Source organism: Nymphaea colorata, chromosome 4 (assembly GCF_008831285.2).
Source record: "Nymphaea colorata isolate Beijing-Zhang1983 chromosome 4, ASM883128v2, whole genome shotgun sequence".
Taxonomy (NCBI): domain Eukaryota; kingdom Viridiplantae; phylum Streptophyta; class Magnoliopsida; order Nymphaeales; family Nymphaeaceae; genus Nymphaea; species Nymphaea colorata.
This window is the reverse complement of record NC_045141.1, coordinates 4,357,125-4,376,895: the sequence shown is the minus strand read 5'-3', so window position 1 is coordinate 4,376,895 and position 19,771 is coordinate 4,357,125. Positions and strand designations below refer to the sequence as shown.

The following is a 19,771-nucleotide window of genomic DNA, read 5'->3' as shown; positions in this document are numbered from 1 at the left end:
GGCCCAAGAGGAGGTGAGGTGAAATAAAGAGAGATAGGGAGAGTGAGTGGTTTTGCCAGTTCTGGTGGGCTGTTTTCTCTCTTTTTTCATTTCTCTCTCCCCATATATATATATACCAATATAATCTTAAGTTTAAGAATAGATTAACACAAAATATATATTAAGTTGATCATTTTGGGGCTTTAATAATGTTTTATAATTAGCAAAAATGAATGGCTATCATAGCATCAATATTTTGATAATAGGCAAATCAACCTTTTTCATAAAAACAACTTGATTCAAAGCATGTTTTTATATCAAAATTGTTTTTATAAATATATTAGGATATAAATATTTTATTTAAAATATGTTTTAAGCAAAAATGTTAAAGTGTCTGGTTTTTACCAATTTTTTTTTCTCTCTCTCTATCCCCTATATATATATATTCCCTGACTTATGTGGTCCAGGTAATTATACTCTTTCCTGTGTGTGTGTGTGTATGATTCACAATAAAATATCAATAAATATATTAATTGATGTGCAAACACCCATGATCCATCTAATCATCATAATTTGGTAAGTTCACACATAAAGACATGCACAAGCGGTTCCTAGTTCAATAATGTAGAGGTTATTGATTAACTATTTTTTGACGGCCTATTTGTTGTTCATATGGCTTGTGGTGTTGCATACTAGTTTTTGCATTCTTTTGTGCTCATGTACACAAATATTGTTGGTGACATGTTTTCAACAAGCAATAGTCTTCAATTGATCTTCTTTTTTAACATAAGCTGTAATTTTTGTTCCTTTCTTGTATTAAAAATCCCTAATCACAGGTACCTGTCTACTGTCTATCGAATGGCTTAAGATTGGCTGACAGCTGACACTATTAAATAATTCACACAATTTGTGAGATGTTTAGGAGAACGTGGAGATCTATCACCGGAGAGTTGAAAGCAACACCATACAATTAATGAACCTCAACAAACCTCACAGGCTCCACAATATATATATATATATATATATATATATATATATACATATATATATAAAAATATATATCATATATATATATATATATGGATACATGTTTGATTTCTTTTAAGGGTACTTGAACATCATATATATTGGACTTCTGTTCTATACAATAATCTTGTATTCTTTTTAGATGCGTATGAGAATGCAAAATGAGAAAGGCAGGATTGGAGGTTCAATTGATCTTAAATCCATTAGGGAGCAATCAATGCTATTGTGTCGTGCATAAGCATTATCCAATTATTTTGGGGCTCTCTAATCATGTTTAATATTGTTGAATGGTGAATTAGAATTTGGGATGGCTGGAAAGGTGTCAACCAAAGCTGATGTCTACAGCTACGGAATTCTCCTCCTTGATGTGTTTACAGGAAGAAAGCCTACTGATGAACAGTTTGACAGGGATTTTAGTTTGAGGCAATGGGTGGTTGAAGCATTTCCTGTTGCAATTTCAGATGTCATTGACACCATCTTTTGAATGAAAGCAATACTACTCCAAGTGAAAGATCAGTTGCTATGAATGATCTGCTGGTGGTGATCATGGAGATAGGCCTGTCTTATTCAAGGGTGTATCCAAATGAGAGAATGGCATGAAGGAAGTAGTTGTAGGGCTGAGAAGGATTCAAATATATCCATAGATACAATGAGATTTAATTCTAGGGCACGACCAGCCATTGGCTAAAATAGTCGGATGTGGAACTGTAGTTTGATTGCTTTCATTGAGAGCTCTCACTTTTATTGCTCAATTACAGTTGCATATAGGATTTAATAAAGATATGATTAATATGCTTGTGTGCTCTATTCCTAGGACATTTGGGTGACCAATCTTGTAGAACAACTCACACATTTACAATGCAAGTTATGTGAAAGAGGCTTGGAACTTTGTCCCTTATTGCATATGTTTGTGCCTTATTGTAAGTCAGGACACCTCAATAACCATAGTTCACATAAATCCTTTCAATTTTCTAAAATTTTGGTGTACTATATGCTCACCACAATTTGTCAAACCTACCAAAAACTGCACAACAAGAAGAATGAATGAAAATGAACAATGCCAGTAAGTTTTGGACTGAAGTCCAATTTTATCAAAAGACATCTTGAATGAGGAGGATGATAATTATATGCTGTGAGCAACATTGTGTTATTGGAGCATGTTATGTGTAATGGCCCTCTAACAAAGGACCATGTGTTATAGACTAAAAATGATCAAAAAGATGAAAATGACCCTGTTAGTTAAATAGAAGACCCCTCCCCCTACAAGTAAAAGTGAAACTTGGAAAATCTTCATTCTATTTCCTAGGAAGTGAATCCACCAATGTCAAGACGAAGCATGGTGTTATATCAAAGAAAGTAATAACTTCAATCTTTTTAAGCATACAAAAATGCATGAAGCCAAACCCATGAACACGCTGATGGTCACTTTCATAAAATTATTTGCCGGTAACAGTTCAAAGTTCAAAGATGCTACTTTATATTGAAGTATTGTGGGAGCATTGGAATATGTGTCCCTCACCCAGCTTGATATTGCCTCTTCTGCAAATAAGGTTGTTTGCATCCCAAAATTTGTTTGAGTTATGTTTTTGGAGTGTATTAAAAAACGTAAATAGAAAAAAAAAGAACTAGACCGTCATTATGAGGCTTGGCCATTCCCGACACCTTTATCATGGGTAACTAATCTTAAAGCTATGTTCATTCTCCATGCATTTCATATTTACCCAAACGTTAGCTTCAACCTATTTGTGGTGTGGTATTTGGTAAAGAAGTTAAAAACTTTATAAAGCGAAGGAAGGAAATTCTTTTTAAAGGAAAGTATATCATAAACCTTTATCGAAAAAGTTAGAGAGGCTGACATAAAAAATTTTAAGAGATAAAATATAGACAGAAAAAAATAGTAAAAGAGCAAGAGATTTTAAGAGAAAATTAAGAGAGAGATAAAGATTTATAGGTGGGTGGAAAGAAATAAAGAGAAAAACTAGTAGAACATAAAGAGATTTTAAGAGAAAAACTAGTAGAAGAGCAAGAGATTTTAAGAGAAAAATGAGAGAGAGAGAGAGAGAGGAGAGAGAGAGAGATAACATTTTTGAGTGACTAGTAGAAGAGCAAGGGTGTTTAAGTGGAAAGTGTGTGCTCAGAGGGAGAGAGAGATAGATAAAGATTTTGAAAAGAAAGAAAAGAAATAAAGAGAGAAAAACTAGTAGAATGGCAAACGATTTTAACAAAAAAATGAAAGCGAGAGAGATGTAAAGATTTTTAAGGGACAGAAAAGAAATAGAGAAAGGAAAATCTGTAAAGAGAGATTTTAAGAGAATAATCAAAGAGATATAAAGATTCTAAGAGAAAAAAAGAAAAATTAAGAAAGTGCGAATAAAAGAAGGAAGAAAAATGATATAATAACGTGATATTTTAACCCGTTTTTTTCTTTTATATAGAAATTAAGATTAAGGAGATAATTTTGAAAATTTTCAACTTCAATATTTTTATGTAGGAGGAGAGGAACTTGGGCTCATGGATGGAGGACCTATTTTTAAAATTTCTAATATAAGTTGTATATATATATAGACAAAATTAAAAATATTTCATTTACTCTTATGTATTGCAAAAAAGTATGCCTTTCCCACCATTGGGTGCAGGAGAGAGAGACTAAACTATAAAAGAAACAAACAACTATGTTGAAGAAGGCTTCTCTTGCGCTTCAATCCCATTAGGAAGACACTCTTTTAAAGGTGGATCACTCTTGTAAGACTACTAATAGAACGATTAATAGGTATCTTATCAATGGAATGAGGATTTGAAAGATGTCAAAACTAACCGTAGTGATAATACTAAAATGCATTTAACATCTCCGTATTCATAGTGTTTTTCTTGAGTTGGACAATCCTCAACCTAAAAAATTAATGTAAAAGAAAAAAAAAATCCCACCTCAAGCTCTCATCCTCATCGTTCATCCATCTATCAATAGAACAATCAATTAGCCATACATGCACATTATCTATTCATAGAGATGTAAATGGAAGGAAGAAGGGAATAGCAAGAGAAAATGAGACTACATGCCTCGAGATGGTATAGTTCAAGAAGAGATGAGAACTCTGACTTGTTGAAGAAGCGAAGGTTGGAAAAGAAGGAGAATCCTAAGGTTGAAGATAAAGAAGCATTGAAAGAGCGAGAGAAGAATAGATGAAGGAAGAGAGATAAAAAGGACTTCCATATCCTAGTTAGAGGGCTCAAGGAGTTCCTCAAAGGTTAGCTTATACCCAAGGATCAAGTTCCTCAAAGGTTAGCTTATAAAAATAAATAAAGCCAAAATTCAACATTTGAAAGAGTTTTAATTTCTCAAGATTTTTTATGAATTTTTCATTTTTTGAATTATTTTTATTTTGTTTTATAGGTTTTGACTTGTGGAGATTAGCCCTTGGCCCATGCAAACACCCTATGCCAGAGCACTTAGTAGCACACCAAGAGCTCTACGCAGTGCACCAAGCACTGCCAAAATTTGTTGCTTCCCCAAGTAGGTCCCGCCCTAAAAATAAAAGTTTAGCAACAAAAATATGTAATACTTTTAAGAGGTAAATATTCCTTTTATAAAATGGGTCTAGCAACATTTTTTATGATTCCAGGTTTGTTTTCGATCCGGAAGTAATTCCTTGAATGGGAGGGTCCCAGATCGATGACAAAAGTTGGATCATGGATTAGATAGGTGCAAGGCTTGAAATATGCATTGTACATCCTATTTGGATTTTACAAAGCTGAGTCAAATTGAAAAGCAAGGGCGAGCTTGCGAATGACGTTGGGAATTGATTCTTGAGCTCCATTACAAACATTTGAGTTTGAATTTTTTTTTTATCGAGATTTTTGGTTCTTTTATCTAATCTAGATTTGTGGGTGATTTTCTGAATCTATTTTCCTATTTTAGGCTTGACTTTGATTCTCGAGTCTATATGAGTTTTTAACCTTCTTTTTGGATCTAGAGCAGGATTTTGGATCTGGGACATGGATTTGGATTTGGGTCTAGATCTAAGATTCTACTTGGGATCTAAAATTTTGAATTTGGATCTGAGGCTTTGTTTTAGATTTAGAGTTCAATTTTAGATCCAGATTGGGATCTAGGGATCTATTTTTTATCGAAAGTTGGGATTTGGATCCAGAACTGGACCTAAGGCTTGGTTTTTGGATCTTGACTTGGGATTGGGTATAGATCTAGATTTGACATGAATTATCATATTAGATTGGTGTAGGGCTTTGGTTGGATGTTTAGATTTACATTCAGATGAGTTCCAAAATATAGTTGATAACCAAATTAGAGGGTAATTGGATCAGAACTGCGATAAATTGAAGTATTTGGGACCCAAAATTGTTGAAAATAATTGTGAAAATGCTAGATTTATATGAAACTTGGAAATTTGGGGGTAATTACAAGGTTCAGCTAATTTATTTAGGATCCTATGGAATCTCAATGGGGAGCTGTCAAGGGAATATTAAGATTCTTGAAAGCTACCGTTTATTATGGTGTAATCTTCAAAGTTCAAACCATAGTCACAAATAATGTCTCGTAGTTTTACACGGTAAGGCTTTTCTCTAGTATAATAGGCGAGCTTAAAAAAAATGAAAAATATGGTAACTTATTAAAAACTTTAAAAAACTACAAATGGAAGAAAATAAAATAAGTGTGAAACTAATAACACAAACATCACAAGATAAATAGATTTGAAAAAAATAAAAAATAGAAAAAAAAACTGTTTGGGATTAAAAAACTGATAAAGTGAAAAAGTGAAAAAATGCGTTAAAAATGCATTTTTTTTCAAAAAAACGTGTTTTTAAAGTTTTAAACTGCCATTTTTTAAGAAGTAAATGTGTTTTCTGTGACTATGAATCAAACCATCCAAGAACAAAAAGTTCATAGATATAGTGACGCGGACAGGGGCGAATGCCCAAATGATTGATCGATGGTCAACATTTATGCAGCCTTCTTGGGGCTGAATCTTGTTGCAGGAAGTTCAAAGAAACAGCAAGTTTTTTCTCAGTCTAGCAGATGATACAACGTGGTAGACATATTTCTAGTTGAACTTGAAATAAGAACAAAAGAAATATGATGTACATTGAAGTGGCCAACAAACATATAAGAAGACGCAACGTGATAGACGTATTTCTATTTGAACTTGGAATAAGAATGAAACAAATCCACCATCCATATGGTGTGACAATGTGAGTGCAAAATATTTAGCAGCTATTCCAACTTTTTCATAGTAGAAGCCAGCACATTGAAGTGGATGTTCATTTTGTTGGGGACAAAGTTGCTCAAGGCACCATTGTTGTGAGATGGACATCATCCAAAGAGCAGATTGAAGGTGGTTGCAGGCAATTAGATCTTAGTGGTAAGACTGTTGGGATAGGCTTGAGCATCAAGCTGGCTGGTTAGATAAGAGTCGGACTTAAGCTAGCACGACACCTAAAACTTGAGTTCGGGCTTGATTTGATTAAAATAAAAAAATATTTTTTAAATATAAAATAAAAATTTTTAGTATAAAAGATATTTTTAATAATAAAATATATATCATTATTAAAATAAATATAATAATATTTAAAAATATATTGAATGGAGCCCCATCAAATCAACCCAACTAATTTTTTTGACCTGCTGGATGCTTAGCCCTACGTAGGGAGATAGGCTTGGGTTTGAGGATTGAAAGTTAACAAAGGCACAGGAGGTCCAACGCTTGTGGTTTGTTCCAGCTGACCCCATTTTGGTTTGAAGTTTTGACTTAAATAGCGATTCTCTATTTGGAACTCCGTCTTGGTTTGAAGTTTGGACGTAAGTTGTGCTTACTCTAAACTGACGCAGTTCCAATGAACTTGTAGTGAACAATTCCATTAGTTTTTCAACCCTTGGACATTTTTTTGGTGTGGCCATTGGCCTAACGGTTGACTGCTCTGTTTTGGTTCTCGGGCTTCTTCCTCTTGGTGTATGTGCCATCCACCCACATTCCAAGTGATCCATTTTCTTCCCTATGAGTTCCCCGCAATCTGCAATCTTCCGTCCTTATGGGTTCGGCACCTAAGGGTTTGGTACTTGTTAGACAGAGAGAAAGTTGTGTGGGTAAAGAATGGAAGGACATTTCGGTTATTTGTTTAAAAGAAATGTCCTTTACAATCTTTTTATTTTTTTATTTCTATTTTGTCTAAGGTTTTTTTTGTGTGTGAACTAAGGGTATTTTAGTTATTAATCATACTTGCACACGAAAATTTGTGCACCAGTATGGTCCATATTATGGCTTTCCTTCTCGGTTTAGATGGTCTTATTTGTTCACTTCATGAAGTATTGCAACTTTTCTTGGACAACCCAAGGCATGATGTATCTTCTTCAGAGAAATGGGCTTGGGCTGAATGGGGTTGCAGTGACCCACGGGATATTCAATTACGCCATAGCCAGGACACCGCCTCTGTCTTGCCCCTTAGTTATCGTTTAGATGGCGGTCCAGACCCACTTCCCTCTTCAACTCCTCCTGCAGCTTGACCATCTCCCTGGGGTTGTGCATGAGCTCAGCCATGGCCCATTCTATGGCCGACGCCACCGTCTTGGCTTGGTGCAGTGCAAGGGCGACATTGGCTAGAATAGCTGCAGGAAGTGCATCCATAATTCCACCCAACGAGTCGTCGGATACTGTCCTTATAGTATTGATGCCATTATATGATATAAAAGTGCCAGCTCAGCTATTCCAACACCAACTTCTTTGGTCTCCTAAATTCTGATGATTATGGGACTTGGTATTGGACAAATGGTAAAGTGACAGATACTACAGCCTTCAACGCGAAGTTGGGGAGTCTGCTCAAGGATCTGACTTCTCAATCGACAACAGGGCCTTCAAGGTTCATGTTCGCTATGGGTAGCATCCCGTACACCGATCTACAGACGATCAATGGGCTGGTGCAGTGCACCGGGGACACCAGCCTCACTGATTGCAAGCAGTGTTTGAACAGCACCAGGTCAAAGATCCCAACGACTTGCAAAGACGCACACGGCTGCGAAATTGCCACGGGAAGTTGCCGTGTGAGGTACGATACGGAGCTCTTTTACGCTAACACAACAACTCCAACCCCATCTCCTCCGTCACCTCCACCACCGCCATCAAATGGTTCATCAAACACTATGTCAGGCCAGTCTTTATTTAGGGGACTTCTTCTTGTTAAATTTTGTTTATGCATTCTCATTTTATTGAATCTCTCTCTCTTTTTCTCTCTCACTCACTCTCTCTCTCCCCGATTATGACACGAATATTTTATATATGCAGGCAGAAAACGCATGTATATCATAATCGTCATCTCTGTCTTCATGATTGTGGTTCTTATTACTCGCTTAATTTGCGGCTTTTACTGGTGGAGGAGAGAATTTTGTTGCCTTTGAAGAACGAAGTCGAAGCTTGGTAGATTGCAGAGCAAGGAGGAAGAAGACGACGGTTTAGAACAACAAGGTTGGGAGAAACCGTAACCTTATAAATGAGAGAAAGTCAAAGAGAGAGAGAGAGAGAGAGAGAGAGAGAGGAATTTGTTTAAACACCGGTTTAGCCGTTCATATATTTCACAACAGCGTTACAGAAAATCAGTTTTGTTCCCCAAAAAAACATTAAAAATATTAAAAATAAGTCCGCTGAAGAAACAGGAAGTAACTTTTTTAGCCAAATTGAAAAACACGTCTTTTGTTTTTCAGTGTCTTCTTCAGGTTTTTTTACAATCTTTAGTACTGACCAAATTTTTACTTTCATATTTTTTACATTTGACTTTCAGTGTTTTAACTTATTTTAAAATTCAGCGAATTTTTTATGGAAAAACTAAGTTTGCCATGTTGTATAATACATTTACTTGATCCTGCGAAGAACGGATGTAATCCATTGAATGCATAGAAAATAGTCTCAGACATACTTTCAATCTTCCAACCATAATCCAGATTTGTGAACAACTAAAGTCACTAGCAACAGTTTTGTTTTTATCAGCACGTTAATTGGCCACACGAGAACTTAAAGTCTTCGGTGACTTAGTCCTTGTCATGGAGACAGCCAATCCAAGAAAAGTTACCATGTTTACGCAGATATGGAGAGACAGTTTTGGCAAACCAAACCAGGGTTAGGGATGTCAATAAATTCGACTAAGAATCGAACCATATAAAAAAAAATATTCAGATTTTCACAAATATTGGTTAGATTTGAATTCAGATCAGACATCATGTTAAATAATATTATATACCCAATGTGTCTATACTATGGTCCGAATTCAGTCCAAAAATCAAATTCGGATTCAGATGTCAGACCTCCATACAGAGCTTGACCGAAGAAAATTTCAGTACCCCAACGCATGAAAGGAAAAACCAAATTGGCCTCGTTTTGCTGGATCTGCGGCACCACAATGCAATTACCCTATTTACCTTGTATATTTTTGGAGTTCATTTCAGCTTTGAGGAGAGCAGATGCGATGGATGGAGCAACACTCGACTTGGCTACTGTCAAAGCGCCACGGATGATTTTGCACTCAAAAATAAGCTTAGAGAGGGAGGATCCGGTGCAGTTTAGAGGGTATATATAGAGTAGCCTTCTATACTCAATTTCCCGGCCCTGATTAAAAATTTATAACGCATCAGTTCGGAAAACGAGAGAGCTGCTATTGAATCCGAGTTACTACGCTTGTTAATTTCCTTCACTAAACATCGCTTTGTCAGGGCCAACAACCCTACCCGATGGTCAAGAAACAGCTGTAAAGAGGCTGTCACGCAATACAGGGCATGGTCCGAAGCAATTCGACAATGAGGTGCTGACACTCACCAAACTTCAACACAGAAATCTTGTCCGACTTTTAGGAGGCTTTATGGAAGCTGAAGAGAAGATACTCGTCTATGAGTATGTGCAGAACACAAGTCTCGACAATTTTCCCTTTGGTAAGCTTGTTTTAGCCTTTGCTCGTTATGTTTTTTTTGCCTTAAGGGGTCGTCTTGTAGTGCAGTGGTGGAACCAGAGATACAAGAGTAGAATTAGATTTTTTTTTTCTTTCATAGAACCCTAAAGATATGATCAACAAATTTATGTATAAACATCATCCAATTTGATGGTTTCTACATTAAATGAGCTGAACCTTATATAACAAAAAAAAAGCTCTAGCATTGTAATTTAATTGAGTAAAAGTGTTGCCTAATATATGTATGTGCGTGTATATATGGATGTTTGGACGTGAAATTCTTTTGTACATTATTGTTTAATGTTGCATATTTGCTTAACACTGCCAGAAAGGAAAATCTCAATTTACCTTTAATTTTATTTTACTTTGAAAGGAGAGCCAATGAAGCACATGCAATTGGATTGGCCAGTACGTTTCAAGCTCATAAATGGAATAGCCAGAGGGATTTTATATCTTCATGAAGATTCAAGGCTTAGAATTGTTCACAGGGATCTGAAAGCAAGTAATGTCTTATTAGATGAAGACACGAACCCCAAGACATCAGACTTCGGCACTGCAAAGATCTTCGACACAAACCAAACACAAGCCAAAACATTTGAATTGTGGGGACTCGGTAAATTGGTTGTTACTTATTGTAAAAGCTATAAATCATATACCGACATTAAGTAGTGTTTGTGTTCCAGTTATCCCAAATTTAGTTGGCAGGTTCCTCCCGAAAGTATATTAGTTCAGTGATGCTCTCTTAAATTGTCACCTAAGGTAGGATAGCTGTCTAGTCTTGATCACGGAAATTAGCGTGCTGCCCAACTTATCCTGTCCATTCTAACACATACCTGACTAGTTACCATGTGATGCCCCCGCCTATTACTCACTTAAGAGTAAGCATATATATTAGATCCAATTTGCCTATTAGTTTGCTTCAGTTGACACCTGGAAGGTTATAAACTATATATATAACCTTTGGTCTGCATAAAAATCAAGGACTGAGATGAAGAAAAAATGATGAAATGCTTTTTTTTTCTTTCAACCGTTGGTCTGCATAAAAATCAAGGACTGAGATTGTTTTAAATCTATCAAAGTAAGTGTGTATTCCCAAGCCATGTCCACATAAAATTTTCAGTGTCGTCGACCTCCCACAAGGAACATGTTCCTTTGTACGTGGTACTCCAATATAGGGTAATCCACAATGCCAACTTTAATTGCCTAGCAGAAAAAATGGCTCGAGTGTAAGGCCTCTTGGATATCAACTTATTGCCTACATGCTTGATCAGGAAGCGGGTTATATGTGTCATTATGGTGCATGATTTTTTTGTGTGTAGTATGGTTAATGACTAAAATACTTTTAATTCATACTGAAAAAGAAAAGTTTTTATAAAGACAAAATTCAAAATGAAAAAAGAACAAAAAAAACTATAAGGGATATTTCTTTTTAAGAAATTACCAAAATGTCTTTCCTTCTTTAACTCTGCATGGTGGGCAAGGTGCATGAAACTTTTTCTCGCTCGACCAATTCGTTACCTACATGGCCTAAATATTGTCATTCTCTCCCAAGCATAGGAAGATTTCGCAACTCATTCCCATAATATATATGGGCCATTGCATATCATGTCTCTCCGCTTTTGCTTAAGTTACGCCTAGTCATTTACTAGAACATGCAATTAACATGCAAGAAAAGTGTCAACATCTAAGCAGTCTAGCCAGTCAGTGTTATTTTGTCCAAACCTTCTTCTACTTCTTTGCAGTGGATATATTGCACCAGAATACTTTTTTGAAGGTTAGGTATCTGTAAAGCTAGATGTCTTCAGCTTTGGTGTTTTGCTGCTGGAGATCATAAGTGGAAAAAGCAACAGCTTCTTACAAGAGATAGATGAAACTCTATTAAATTATGTAAGTGATTAACATCGCTTGTGCTTCTGCAATTTAGTACGTATTTAATTTTGTTTGCCACTGCTATTCTTGTTTAAATTTCACAATATCTAGGTGTTCCATTGGTGTCTAAGCCATTTTCAAGCAAAGCTCATGTGTATATTACAATATCAAGAATACAAATACAATTAGAAATTGCTTTGCCTAGCGACTTTTTGGACATATTAAAAACTCTCCGCCATGGATATATGTATTGTTGAAGTCCTTCACAGTAAATAATAAAAAAAAATGTCAATTTTGGAGTAGGTATGGAGACTTTGGGGGGAGAACAGCGCTCTGCAAGTTGTCGATGAAATATTGGAAGGAACTTGTGTCCATATTGGGGGGAGAACAGCGCTCTGCAAGAAGTTGACATACATCCATATTGGCCTGCTTTGTGTCCAACAAGATGCACCAAGCAGGCCAAGAATCTCCAAGGTTGTTGCCATGCTTGAAAACAGCTCCGTGATTCTTCCGTCCATTTTGCCTCCTGCACCTCCGATCTGGAATATCAGAAGCATCTCTGTAGGACCGCAAACGAGCTCCACTATATCAGGGACTGGTTCAGAGCATGGTTCATCTACTTATTGAAGCTTTGAACCATTCATGTGAGGAGGAAGTAGAGATTGTAATTTGTTTCCTACCTTTCAATGTCTGATTTGTCTTTTGGTGTATGAGATTTGAACTTCTTGATTTGTTTGTCGCAGTTGTCCTTTTTCTTTGTAATAGTTATCAGGATGTGGAGATGTCGCCGTATATACATGAGTTGTGATTTAATATTGTGCAGTAAAATGTCTAACCTCATGTTCCTCTGATGATGAGATCAATAAATATCTTCTCATTCTCGTAAGGACAAACCAATTGTTTCCCTATGGTTTTTGAGAAAGATGTATGTTTATGTTTTGATTTAATGAAATGAGTACTTGCCTACCCAATCTTTTTCCAAGATTCACCACTGAGATGGGAAGTAGTTTCTCACTTGATGAGAAATGGGTTCTTGTGCATTTGCCACAAGCTTGTGTTTGCTATGTGCCAGTATGACCAGTTGAAAGAACTTTGGAAAATTTCTAGTAAAGAGAATCTGGATGTTCTGGTTGTTTTGGTAAACGAGTGAAAAGGGGAACTTTATGTTTTAAATTCCTACTTGATGTTACCATATTCTGCTAGCTACCTAACTAAGGTAAAGTACATTGACCATGCTCATAACCTCCAATTTGTCTTATAATACAAGAAAACTATTGCCCTTAAATTTTTTATAGGATTGTTGTTTATCTCGTGTAATAGCTGACCTCTTTTTTAGTGAAAAAATGCTCGTTCACAAACACTGTTAAATGGAGATTGGACATTGAAATGGTTATGGAGTGGAAAAGACAACGGAGAGTTTTAACATTGCCAGCCAGTTAGGAAGATTTAGTTGGTGACCTGAAAACCTTGTGCTGATAAGGCTGAATTATTGGTGCAGAGCTAGTCCGGTCCAACTGTTCATGTATGAATCAAACATTTGTGTTTGGCGTCATCTTTTTCTTGACAATAATACTTGACAAAATGTTACTTTTGGGTATATTTATAGAACAGATGATTCATGATCATGTATGAATCAAACATTTGTGTTTGGCGCATCTTTTTCTTGGTAGGTAGTATTGTTCAATTAATCATGATTGCTTGTCATCAAGTAGACTGGGTCAACTTTCTGTATGATTATAATTAGTCTTCCTGAAACGCGTGAACTTGATGCTTTCCCCCTTTTTTGGTTTTTTTATTCAAAATGGATACAAGATAGTTAAAAGTATGAAAAAGAAAGTTAATGACCTAAGGTCGATGACCGTTAAACAAAGTAAATACTTGAAGCAGCGTTTCTCAAAAATTAGGTCGACCTTCCAAAAATGACTAGTTCTAAGGTAGGGGCCACTCATTTTGGGAAATGGAAAACCACAGCCTTCGAGGTTGTTGACATATCTAGGTAGTAGGGCAAGTAACAAATTTGCCTTGTCAAACACTTGACAACTTTCAGGTAACCTATTTTTTCAACTAATTTAACTGCAGAGTGACATTCTATTACAATCGGTTCCTCACACCCCAAACTAAGACGATCGTTTAATTTCTTTTTTATCATCGATTTGCTTAGTGTGCTGTGGTCTAAAAAATTTTAATTTGATATATATAAAAAGGTTGAAAATTTTTATTTCCACTCCTGTTAAAATTTTTAAACTATAGTTTACCCCTTATGATAAAAAATTCCTAGCTTCGCCTCAAAATGAGTTTGGCACTTGTTTGTTTCAACTTTTAGTTTTCTCGATAAAGAAGCCAAAGCTCCTCGGCAGAGATTATGCTCTCCCGGAGTCCCTCGATAGATAGAATAGAGATGGTTTAATTCTGTAATGATGCTGGTGGGTGATGAAAGTTAGGATCGTGGACAGGGACAGAATGAGCCGGAAGAGGGAGTAGTAGTAGGGGAGCCCATGGCCCTCCCGACCCTAATTGAATGATTGGCAACATTGTATTTGTGGATCTTTTTTAATAGCATAGCACTGGAGTGAAGTTCACAGAATGTAACCCGGCCTGCGTCGCAGTAGGCACTCACTGTCCAGGAAAGCCCTAGGACGGATGGTGGATAGAAGCAGGGGAATGAAGATGCGTTTGTAGTCACTAGCGCATGAGGACTTTTAAAACCACATTGTATTCAACTTCTAATCACCAAGAGTAAACCCTCGTAAAAAAATATGAAGAGGCCCACATGAAAAATGGGCATCTTTCGAGAAGCACCCTCCTCCCTTAAGTAGGTTGGTGTCAATGAATACGAAGTCAAATTAAATCAAGGTAGACCCAAGTTGGTTGTCCCGATAAATCCTCCAGTGCTTTTCTTTTGGTTGTCTCTTTGTCATGCTTATAATATGTTGCAATTGTGCTTTAGAGTATCAGAATTTGCTATGAAGTGAGTGGGTAACTGGGTTTTACTTCTTTTCTTACCCTCTTCTTTGTATTTGGATGCAATAATTTCATCAAAATTGCCTAATTCAATTCCTTCATTTATTGAATATGCGTATTTGATCAAATCGACAAAGGTCTTGGTTGGAGCATTGCAGATGAGACTCTTTAAAGAATGGGCAAGATTTTTCCTAACAAGTGATAGAGCATGTGTTTCAGAGATAGGCTTCCTCATCTTGTTCCATTGAATTCTCCATTTTTGAATGAATTCTCAAGCCTTTTTTCTTTGCTTTTGATGGAGACTACAAACGATATTGAGAGTCAGAGCCATTGAGATATTTTGCTCAAATCTCTCGATGAACATGTTAACAATTTATCAAATTTCTTTAGTTGAACTAGGTTAATGTTTTCTTTGTACAATTGCACAACGGTGCCTTTGAGACTCCTTGAGAAGTACCGAAACAATGCTTTGTTATTTTTTCGGATCTTGTAACAATCATTGATGAATGTTGAGAGGTGAACATGCGGAGAAGTGGTTCCATCATACTTGACAAACTCCTTAAGAAAACTCTTTATGTCTTTATCTCCTTCAATGCGTAGGTAATAATCTTCGCATGAGTATAAATGTTTTTCCTTCCCCTTAAGTTCAAGGTTGTTCATTTTTTTCTCCATGTCATAAAACTTGTGCTTAAGTGGACTTCGTCATCACTTTATTTGCCTGACTTTGATCTTACTTTTTTCTTTTTGCCATTGACTTCTTTTACTTTCTCTTAAGAACTCTTGCTATTCTAGCTGCTACTTGGGATATACTCTTTGACCTTTTGTCTTTCTCAGGCTTTCTTTTCTTTTTTGTTTATCTTCCGAACTTTCACCTGAGATAGGGCTGGTGAGCTGCTATCCCCTATGATTTCCATTTCTTTCTTGCTTTTTTTCATCATCATCTTCTTCTTTGGTAGAAGCAATTCAAGCTTTTCATCCTTACTAGTTGTCGAGTCTGAATTAAATGGTCTTTATTCGGATCTGAAGGAGAAGGCTTGTTGTCTTTCTGGTTTCTTTTTTCAATTGCTGGTTTTGGAGTTAGCATGAGAGTCTTTTGTCCTTCTTGCTCCCTAATGAAGTGCTCCATAAACAACTAGAATATATGGTAGCCTTCTGGTTCAATTATGAGAAGTCAAGTGTCTCTGGTATAGGACGGAAGATGAAGCTTTGTTCTAAGGGGCCTGCTTAGCTTGTGCTTTTGTTTCAACCATTATGTTGGCATCAAATATTCACCTTATAAGATGGGAAATTGAAAAGTTATTGAAAGGAAATGATAACAAAATGAAGGTTGATATTGCATTAAGAGTTTAAAATTACAAGTAGAAAAATCATTAACTGATTGTAGATGACAATGATTGAAGACACTATAAATAAAAAGTACAAAGTTGACAACAGAAACTTTCAAGGAAGGATGGATGGTGGTTGGTTGGCATCCCACCACTCGCCGTATTCCTTCTTTTCTACTGGGCATGTGAACCAAGTATAAGATATCTGTATCTTTCGTTTTTGTCGAGCTACTGTGAACAGTGATACCCATTGAGGAGAGTTGAGATTGAATTCGGGAATAGCTCTAATCGGGGAATGCATGGAAACCATCTTCTATCTCTGAGAGAATTGTCGTATGTTTCTATTAGCATGATGATCAACTATGAAATAGGCATCCAAGAGTGTAGAACGACCATGGTAATGGTGAGTGTATCTACGTTGACTTTGTTGACGATTATAATAATCCAAAAGGTTCTCTTCTTCGTCTAGCTGCTCGATCAAATGATGGTATTGTTCTAAGATTGTTAATGTTCCATCAGTGTTTCTGAATAAAAGGGCTCGGGATTCCACATGCTTGAGAAACCATGATTTTAAAGCATACGTACATCCTTCCACGTAGTTTGTGTCTCCAATGGTGAAGCGGGTGCATCCTTGGTAAAGGAAAGCTAACGTTGTGATTGCCGCTGACAAGTGTCGAGCCTATTATGCTTCGGTATCCAAAAAAGTTGGGTGATACAAACATCTAGGAGGTTAGTTCGATTGGTTAAGAGGGTCAGTCATCCTACTGTGCAAAGCATCATGCAGTGGTTGATTCTTCTTATGGATTTCCAAGATAAGGTGGAATGCTCAACATAGGCTCCAAATTGTTCATGTAAGGTTTTTAGGTTGATGCTTCAGTTTTCATTGTTTTCTACTAGGGGACAAGTTTTTCGTCCCGTAAAGTGAGCTATAAGGTCATTTACATTAATTTTAGTTGGGTTCATAAGAAATTTTTTCTCCAATAGGTCATTTAGATTACAAGTCGGGGTAAGGAGGTCAAGTATTTCATTGAATTTATTCAATAATACTGTCATTTCTCCTTAAGGAAACCAAAAAGAGAGGTCCTTGGGTTCCATCACTCGGCAACAACAAAAACTAAATTCCCATCCACTGATTGCATTCCTCTGGCTGCCACTGTCTCTAGCTCACATTCATCAAAATAAGAAGGAAACATCCGAGAGAAGGTGAGATGTGCCGATACCATTTGGGAGCCAAGGGTCCAAACTTAAGAAAAACATAAGTAGACGTTCGAGTTCTTTTCCGAAAAGGATGTGATCACAAAGGAAGGTAACACCATGTTAAAAATAATACATCTTGAGTATAGACTCTAAAGGATAGAGATCAAATTAGTGGGAAAGATTGACAAAGTTAATAAGGACAATATGAGATAAGGACATATAATGAGGTCATAAATCACCAAATAAGGCTTTGTGCACATCCAACACTTTAAGAAAAAGAGGTATATTGAGATAACTTTGCATCATGATAATGCAATATCAATTTATGTCTATATACTATATCTAAATGACTTAGTAATAGCATAGATTCTTCCTCAACTAACGGTAAAGTTTTTCTACTCTTCTTTGTTCATCCAACAATATACCACAAATTACCACTCATAGTACTAAAGAGAGGGTTTTTCCGCCAAAGGTATGGTCTAATTATAAGACTTAGTCTTGTGCTACTACCTAAGACCAAGCTCAGTAACATGATGACCAAGACAAATAAATATATGAAGTTTTAAAATATGAGCAAACATGCAAGATTGGTTGTCTCTAATGCAATGTTTCCTAAGACAGTAATTAAAATAAGGTAAAAGAACAAACACTGTTTTCAATCAAACATTAAATTGAAGAGGGTTATATTTGATCCTAGATCTAGGTGAACATGATTGATCCTCCTTAATTAGTCTTATATGCAAAAGAGCAAATAAAATCATCAAACAATGTAATGTAATGTCAATGGAGTCAAGTTCAAAGAAACAGAAATGCTTTAACATAGGCAATATAGATGATGTTCAAGTTAGTGGAAATGCATCAATGATAATCATAGCCAAACAATGATGGGTCCCATCATGGTCATCGTCTGTTTGTATTTGTATTCTAAAATTTATTTTAGTTTTTTGAGTACTTCCGAAAAATACAGTTTTATTTTTGAAATGTGAGAGTTTGCAAGATAGTGCATTTGGTTCAAATCCTTTGGTTCCGTTCATTTTGAAGACTGATGATTTTGCGGGTGGTTTTTGGAACATGATTACAGTTTTTAACTTTTCAAAATGAGTTAATTTTTCTCCATGGAAACCCTAGAGTGGCATACAAAGCCAATTTAAATGGTGAAAATTATTATAGATGCTGTGTATTTTCGTAAACTAGTATTAGTTCAGACCTTTTTCTTCTTGTTTTTCTCTCAAAATGAATGAAATGGTCCTCATGAATGAGATGGGTACTCTAGATAAGCAAGAAATAGGCAAATTAATTGCTTTTTCGCTGCCAGGTTACTGGCTACCACATCCCCAATGGTGTGCGTCTCTTGGTCAACGTCTGGGCTACCAGCCGGGACCCGAGCATATGGACCAATCCACTGGAGTTCCAGCCGGAGAGGTTCATGTCTGGATCCAAGTATGAGCACATAGATGTAAAGGGGACTGATTTGAAGTTATATCATTCAGAGCAGGCCAAAGAATTTGCCCTGGCATGAGCATGGGTATAGGATGATGCAGCTGATGGCCACGATCTTGGTCCATGGGTTCGGATGGGAGCTGCCGGCTGGTCAGCTTTTAGAGAAACCCACTCTCTCGATGTCTGTGTGAGCACGCGTATATATATAAAATGTATTTTCCATCATTTTAAACTCAGAGCTTGTCCAATACAGATGTCATATAACCAGGCAAAAACCCCCAAACTTAAGTGCTATTAGTCACCTTCAAAAAATGTGTATATGTATATATATATATACATACATACATACATACATATATATATATATATATATATATACACACACACACACACACACAACCAAGGGAGGTTGGAAGGGACATGGTCGCTTTTGAGATTATATATATATATATATATATGTATATATATATATATATACATGCATTGAAATGCATGTGGTGCCTAATGACCTGACTAACTCGACTTGGGTGATCAGACTTCAATAACAGGTCAGTAGGGTTGTTAGTGAAACTTGATTAGGTATGAACACTCTTGTGGTCTCCTCCATTAAGGTTGTGAATAGATCAGATTTGTTCCAATTAATATCTGACTCGAATCTGACCTATTTACGTCCATAAAAACATAACTCAGTCAACCGTAAAAACAAAAGGCTGCGGTGAAAAAGGCTCCAAGCGAGTCAACAATCGTGTCAGGTAAGGCCTAGAAACTCAGTCCGAATGTTAATTAATTAAGTTGTTGACCGTCATGAGATTGAAAACCTGGGTCTAAACCCAGAGGGCCAGAACCACTAATTTCTCTTAACTAAGGACCAATGACCCAGGTCAGCTAATGAAATAAGATTACAATCTAGTCTTATAACTTTATTGGGTCAGATTCAAACAGGATATGTCTTGAATAATAATAAACTGTTCCGGCTTTGTTCCTAGAGTTGCACGCATGCATCTTTGATCATGGAGCTAGATGTTGGTGGATGT

The 19,771-nt window shown here is 36.3% G+C and overlaps 1 protein-coding gene across 1 annotated transcript; it reads left to right on the top strand.

Annotated features, from left to right (window-relative positions):
* Positions 1–7,551: 7,551 nt before the first annotated feature.
* Positions 7,552–18,816, top strand: LOC116252586 (uncharacterized). The gene is made up of 6 exons (XM_031626948.1): positions 7,552–7,668; positions 7,712–8,058; positions 9,449–9,555; positions 9,713–9,928; positions 10,319–10,566; positions 18,613–18,816. Exons 1-6 carry the CDS (start codon positions 7,552–7,554, stop codon positions 18,814–18,816), a joined length of 1,239 nt encoding a protein of 412 aa, XP_031482808.1.
* Positions 18,817–19,771: the final 955 nt, after the last annotated feature.

What these genes read in the sequence shown, in the direction of transcription:
- LOC116252586 (XM_031626948.1), top strand. Translation starts at nt 7,552, where the DNA reads ATGGCCCATTCTATGGCCGACGCCACCGTCTTGGCTTGGTGCAGTGCA. An exon ending in GCTTAGAGAGGGAGGATCCG is followed by an intron (nt 9,556 to 9,712) that starts GTGCAGTTTAGA and finishes TCGCTTTGTCAG; the next exon opens with GGCCAACAACCCTACCCGAT. An exon ending in TCTCGACAATTTTCCCTTTG is followed by an intron (nt 9,929 to 10,318) that starts GTAAGCTTGTTT and finishes TTACTTTGAAAG; the next exon opens with GAGAGCCAATGAAGCACATG.